The sequence below is a fragment of the Ruditapes philippinarum genome, unplaced genomic scaffold (assembly GCF_026571515.1).
Source record: "Ruditapes philippinarum isolate M1 unplaced genomic scaffold, ASM2657151v2 ctg14406_1_1_1_1, whole genome shotgun sequence".
Taxonomy (NCBI): Eukaryota; Metazoa; Mollusca; class Bivalvia; order Venerida; family Veneridae; genus Ruditapes; species Ruditapes philippinarum.
In genome coordinates this window covers 14819-21773 of record NW_026867148.1, presented here as the reverse complement: position 1 = coordinate 21773, position 6955 = coordinate 14819, and the positions used below count along the sequence as shown (strand labels likewise).

Below are 6955 nucleotides of genomic sequence, written 5' to 3'. Positions count from 1 at the left end.
ACCGGAAAACCCGTCTGAAACCTTTAAAGATCCTGTAACACATTATTTTTATGGTTTTATATACAAATTATGATGCTCAAATTAAGATTTATCGATATTGTAAGTTTCAAAAAACATTATTTATAAAGATATTACCGAATTTAATATTTCATGTAAATAAAGGGAGGTAATTAGAATTTAGTTTTCTATAAATTCTAAGTCAATTTTTCCAATAAGAAATGAATGCATATAATTTAATGATTACCTTAAATATGTACAAATATTTGCAATACATATTTTACATATTCTTCCATGTTTGAAAATTGACAAATTTGCATAATTACATACATATATAATTCAATGAAGAGTGGTATGCAATCTCAATTACAAAACATACAGGATCTTTAATGCCAGACAGCTCATGCGCTCGGATGACATCATTATCTGTATGAAAGAACGGTTATAATCAAAGCACTGAATGTACTGATGGGGAGGCTATGAGAGAATGTTTCAGACTTATAGTTTCTTTTCTTTTTGCTTAAAATATACTACCAAAATAAAAAGATATGCACATTGCGCTATTTATCCTTACTGTTGTGTTCAACCATTCATATATATGGTTAATGAGGTTGACTATTCATTTTGTTAATATTCCAGAACATTTAATTTAGGTCTACATTCGGACTGTTAATCATGCAAATTTTGAAAAACCTAAACTGTCAATAATAAATGACATACCAGAAAGTATGACGACTGTTCATTATCAGATAACAATAACATTTTACAACTGACGGTTCCTTATCAAAATATTCTAGGACTGTTCATCATAAATATTTTATGTCATTTTAATATTATTGAATGATAATAACAACTGCAAGTGATGCAACATTTTTATTGAACATAAAAATTATACACGTTTAGATGTACCATAATTGAGGTCAATAAGATACTGTCTTGTGATGAGTATTAATTAACATTCATGCTCTACGGACAGAAGGTTGTCTTCTTCAGAAGCAAATCTCGAATAAAATCACGTTTCAGAAAATTAATCCCATTTCATTACTGACGGCGTCGGATAATATTAAAGCTAAATATTTCTTGAAAAAATACATCTCTGCAAAGCTTATTCAAAACTGAATCAACCTAAGAGAAAATTGATCAGGAAGTTATATCTTCTTTTTTTACCGCCAACACTCAACACTCAACCAACTTATGGTAGTTAATCGATAGATTCTACGTGTATTTTTAAACCTCACTAGCTTGAAATATATACTGCGGAAAATCTGTTGTTAACAGGGTGTGCGGTTATTACGTAGGGTTTTCCCTGCCGACCATTTCCCGCAAATAGATGAGAACATCGAAGCCGTCAGTGCTATGAATGGTGTTATAAATGGCGTGTTTTGGAAGTGTTTGTTGAAACTTCTCCAAATACCCCCAGAGGCGTGCACGTCGCGGAGAAGGCAAACGGAAGGTCATAGTCAAGTCATCATAAGTACCAGAGGTGATTGGTTGACCTGTCGTGACTTACTCTGGAGGTTTGGCGCTAATAGATGCCGTTTTTGTTGTCGTCAGTCAGAAAGTTGATGCCTTGACGGTATTGTCGTCTCCTTTACCACCAATTAAAGAACGAAGAATGGGCTTCCAGGAAGAATCTGCTTGAAAAAGACGTCCCAGATGCTATAATCTCGGACATATGGTTATTCCGGCGCCGAGTATAAATAAACTTAAAACACACACACTTTTGTTGAAAACAAAACAACAACACATTTTCTGTAGTAATTTTTCAAGTGTTGTAAAATGAATAAGAAATTCCTCTTATGCCGCCCATTATTTTTAGAACACAACCATAAAAGTTCTTTTTTTTTATTTTTCAAATAAACATTTATCACTTCAGCGCGAGCAAATATCGGTTTCAAATTAAAGTTTCGTAAGATATGTTAATGACTTCCCGATGCTCGACTGTAAGTAATTTGTATATGTATGCGGTTTTTTTTTTTGTTTTTGTTTTTTTGTTTTTGTTTTTTAATTAAAGCTTCTTATTCTTTAATATTTTTTATGTATCTCATAATCTGTATTGAAAATTTGAATTTTATTACAAATGGACTATCAAATTATGATGTATGCCCTAGAATTGAATAAACTTTCTAATTACACAATACGGGGTCATACTGATCTTTGCGTCTTTCTCTGAAATAATTATTTCCTTGTTAAAACATATTTGACCACATATTTCTGTCAATTAACTGTTCACTTTACTTCCGATTTTGTTGTACGGAAACACATGTTTCTATTTGTGTTTTCTAATCAATTCGAATCTATAATCAGTTTAATGGGATCACCACCGGGTAAACGACTACTAGGTACTTTGGTCATGTTTTTTACCACAAATATTTGAATGTTTCTATTGGGATTAAAATGAGCATAGTTAACTAAACAACTGTTTGTATAAATTCCTGACCTGTCTAATTCTAATTATGAGATTAGTGAATATATAAGACTTTCACTACAAAATATTCCTAAACAAAAGAGCACATGTTTAAATTTATTCCTATACAAATAAAAGATCAGAGTAGGGATCTTTCAATTACCAAAGATACTTTTATGTTAAAAGTTTGATTAATGAATTATGTAAGATGAAAATATAAGTATTGCTTTTTTTATTTTGCTAATGTAAAATGTAATATTGTGCTGGAATTTTGTCGGAGGTCCTTAGGGGTTTTGTAGTTAAATAGTTTTTTTTTCGGCGATAATGGTTAAAGAATATATAATGTTTTTAAACTATATGTTCATCACCATCAGTGAATTTTTAGTTAAATGTATGCAAAATATTTACTAAACAGCTATATGATTTAGCGGTTTATGAGCGTTTTCCGCGTACAGCCTCCTGGGGTGTACAAATAAGTTAGTTTTCCCTAGTTATCACGCAAGCATGATCCATGTCTCTGATGTAAGCGACAGTTTACAATTATTTGTCTTTAAAAAATATTAAGGACTATTAATAGTTTATAACAACAAAAGAACATGCATGATATTGAGAATACGTAGTTGCAACGTTCTAGTTAATGACCCGTCATAAACAGTTGGTCGCTGCGTAGTAATTGGAAAATTGTTATCAAAAATAATAAAGAATATTTGCCACTGAATTAAAGCATTTACTTATAAATTTTCATTTATGCTTTTTGTTAAAAAAATATGGATAAAGTTATTATTTTGAAGGGTTTTCATACCAGAACTATTTATTACAGACGTACGTATGCCTAAACCTGATTACCGCGGCAGTATGACGTCACGGAGTAGTGATTTAAACAAAAATCAAGAATTTTTCAGAGAATTATTATCTTTACAAATTGCAGATATGAAATTAAAGAATGAAAATATTTTCATATTGTAAATGTCTGTGATGAGTGATGAGTCAGCTTAGAAAACATCAAGGTACTATTTTTTGACCTGATTACCGCGGCAGTATGACGTCACGGAGTAGTGATTTAAACAAAAATCAAGAATTTTTCAGAGAATTATTATCTTTACAAATTGCAGATATGAAATTAAAGAATGAAAATATTTTCATATTGTAAATGTCTGTGATGAGTGATGAGTCAGCTTAGAAAACATCAAGGTACTATTTTTTGACCTGATTACCGCGGCAGTAAGATTTGACAGACAGTTATTAACATTGGGTCGGCATAGCCTCCCCAAAAATTGCTACGCTACTATGAAAATAGTATTTACGAAGCATATGTAAGTGTTCATTCGTTCTACAGGTTCTACAGAAATTAGAAACTTCGACGGGAGCGATAGCGACAAATTTATAGTAAAACGCAGTTCTGTGAAGCACTATAAAAAATAGAAGACGACTATGAACGGAATTTGATATAGTATCGACTTTTGTTCTTCTATGAAAATAAACACACATAATTCTGAAGAAATACAGCGTTTCCATTGGATGACAAATAAAGTTGGACACTAATTTTATACAGATATTTGAAACTTGGGATCAAGTATTCTTTTGACAACACTTTGTATAAAATAATGTTCAAACCACCAAAAGTGGGAGAGCTGCTCTATATTCGAGTATGATTTGCAAGGAAACATATCACTCGTGATTAGTTATCGGATTTCAATAGTTATATCCGATACGAAAACACATGACAGATATTATTATGCAAACACTAAATAATATTCAGTTTCTTTATTTAGTTCTACACATCCTCTTATGTCTGCAAATACCTGAGCAATAAACATAACTTTTCTATTCAAAACTAACTGATATTTAGAAAATTCATTAAGCAGAAAAATGCGCCGTACGTTATCATTGATATTTTGTGCGCCATATGTTATCATTTCCAGGAAATACCCCGATATTAATTTTAACAACCGTTATTCTTCACAGAATGGGCAAAGTTTTTAAAGTCAGTGGTTATATATGTAAACGAAACAGTGAATTTGAGAGAAGAAGCCGTACGTTACCACGATCAACCCGGTGGAAAATTCTCTCGCTTCGAATCTGGTGACGCGCATTTCAGATAAAGTACAGGACAAAACATCATGAAATAAAAGCCTGTGTGCCAGGAAAATTGTGGGGAAGGTTGTTGTATGTACTTTTACACTAGAAATCACGAATTGCAGAGAAAAAAAGGAAAAACTTACTTTTCGACTGCATCCGCCATCTTGTTTGTTAGGGTAACGAACGGCGTGATTCTCCCCCGCGTTATTTCTTGTTTCTTATTTCAACGTACATGAATCACGTACTTCCGCTGATATCTGCTAGAAGGACCAAACTCAAATATGGCGGCGTTTTTTCCCTTATGTTTGATTATGTGGTGTTTGGCCTATACCAGATGTGAAAACTGTGTGACCGAGAGCAGATTCGCTGAACTAAAAGAAGAAATGCGTGAGCTGAAAAATAATAATGAGGAATTAAAAGAAAAGTTGCTGACTCTTGAGAAAAAACTTGATGCCGACGTCAAGCAAGAGAAAAACGAATTTAAAGTTGTGGACACGAATCAAGAGAATGAAACGGAAATTCACAAAACTGGCGTATCTAAAGTAGGAGAAACAAGGAACCGGACCATGCGAAACTTGTTTAAATCTATCAACGTGAAAATGAAAGGTAAATGTTTATCTTTATGTTATAAACTAAGTGCCGATATCAGATCTTGGTTATTTATATAAGATTTTTCCTATAATGTTTCCAATAATCTATGCAGAAACACAATTTGACTAAAGTTTAGATCTACTTATTTCATACATGTAGACCTGAATACCACCGCATATGGTTCGCCTTAATTCATTATGATTCGGATTTCCCGAGAAAGCTATTTTCAGCCATGCAATCAAACCGGTATCAAGATTGTTTTGCCAGTTTACCTGCAGGGTATATGGAAAACGCAGTGTTTGGTCTCTCGAAATCGTGAAAATTACCTACTCCGTATTGGTTTTCCAGCGGTTAAAATAAGAAAACGCACCGTTTTCAAAATTGTGAAAACTCACCGATGATTGGCTGTTTGAAAAATCACGAGACAGTTTCAGCATATTGGTGACCGTCAGATCCTAATGTATAGCTGCTTTTAATCAGATTGTGCAGAAACAATATTTCCATTTGAATGAGTCATGACTTTAAATAACACATTATGGTTTACAACTTAGAGAATATTACTGAAAAAATTAACCGTGGCATATTTTTTGCATTTCTACATTAATTACAGGACAAATGGTCACAAACGTTGCCTTTTATGCGTATTTAAGTGGAAACCGATGCTATGGCAATCACGAAATCTTCATTTTTGACACAGTGGTAATTATTGACGTTTAATTATTATCATCGGTTTTCATTTATTTGGTTTGCTTCTGACTTTTTTCTTACGACTATATTAAAAGCCCGTAATCCTTAAGCAAACAATATAATGATGATGGTGATGATGTTGCTACGAATGCTGGTTAACATGATGATGACGTGTCCTTTCAATTTTATATTCCTTCACATGCATGCTTTTTTGATATCATATGGAAGACTGGAAGACTATCAAAATAATTACTCGAGCCGAGTAGAGTCGAGTCGACTCGATTAGAGTAGAGTCGAGAAGCGTAGAGTCGAGTCGAGTCGAGTAGAGTTTGTTTGTTTGATTGGGTTTTACGTCACACCGACGCAGTATAGGTCATTTGGCGACGTTCCAGCTTTACTGGTGCAGGAAGACCTCAGGTGCCCTTCCGTGAATTATTTCAGGCACGAACGGCACCTGTGTAGAACCACCGACGTTCCGTAAGCTTGCTGGATAGCTTCCTCACATGAAAGAATCCAAAGTCCCTGTAGGGATTCGAACCCACAGTGGTGAGGGGCAAGTGGTTTGAAGTCAACGACCTTAACCTCTCGGCCACGGACGCCCCTGTAGAGTAGAGTAGAGTAGAGTAGAGTAGAGTAGAGTAGAGTAGAGTAGAGTAGAGTAGAGTAGAGTAAAGTACAGTAGAGTAGCGTAGCGTAGAGTAGCGTAGAGTAGAGCCAGGTAGGGGTGTACTTTGTTACTTGGAAATTCTGTATACTTACTGTGCCAAAATATTGGCAAATTCGGTATCAAAATTTGCAGAAATGCACTGACCACGCAATAATGCACTTTGTATTAAAATTTGATGATTATAAACAGATTTACCAATCTTTTAGGAGACTAACGTTGGCAACGGTTACAACTCCCACGACGGCATATTTGATGCTCCTGTCACTGGTGTATACGTGTTCACATATACTATGACCCCGACCTACTACACTTTTATCTATACAGAGCTTATCGTTGATGGTGTGATAAAGAACGTCATTATTGCAGATTCTCAAGAAATCCACAATATTCATCCAGCAACGGCCACTGCTGTTGTCCACGTAACTGCCGGACGTGCTGTGTATGTCCGAAAAGTGACGAGCAGCAAGTGCAACATCCTAAGGAACAACAACTCTAAAACAACGTTTGCTGGATGGTTGTTGTTTTAA

The 6955-nt window shown here is 34.3% G+C and overlaps 1 protein-coding gene across 1 annotated transcript; it reads left to right on the top strand.

The window, feature by feature from the left end:
* Positions 1 to 4794: 4794 nt before the first annotated feature.
* On the top strand, positions 4795 to 6955 carry LOC132735009 (complement C1q-like protein 4). The gene is made up of 3 exons (XM_060721909.1): positions 4795 to 5089; positions 5685 to 5773; positions 6635 to 6955. The coding sequence occupies exons 1-3, from the start codon at positions 4795 to 4797 to the stop codon at positions 6953 to 6955; spliced, it is 705 nt and encodes a 234-aa protein (XP_060577892.1).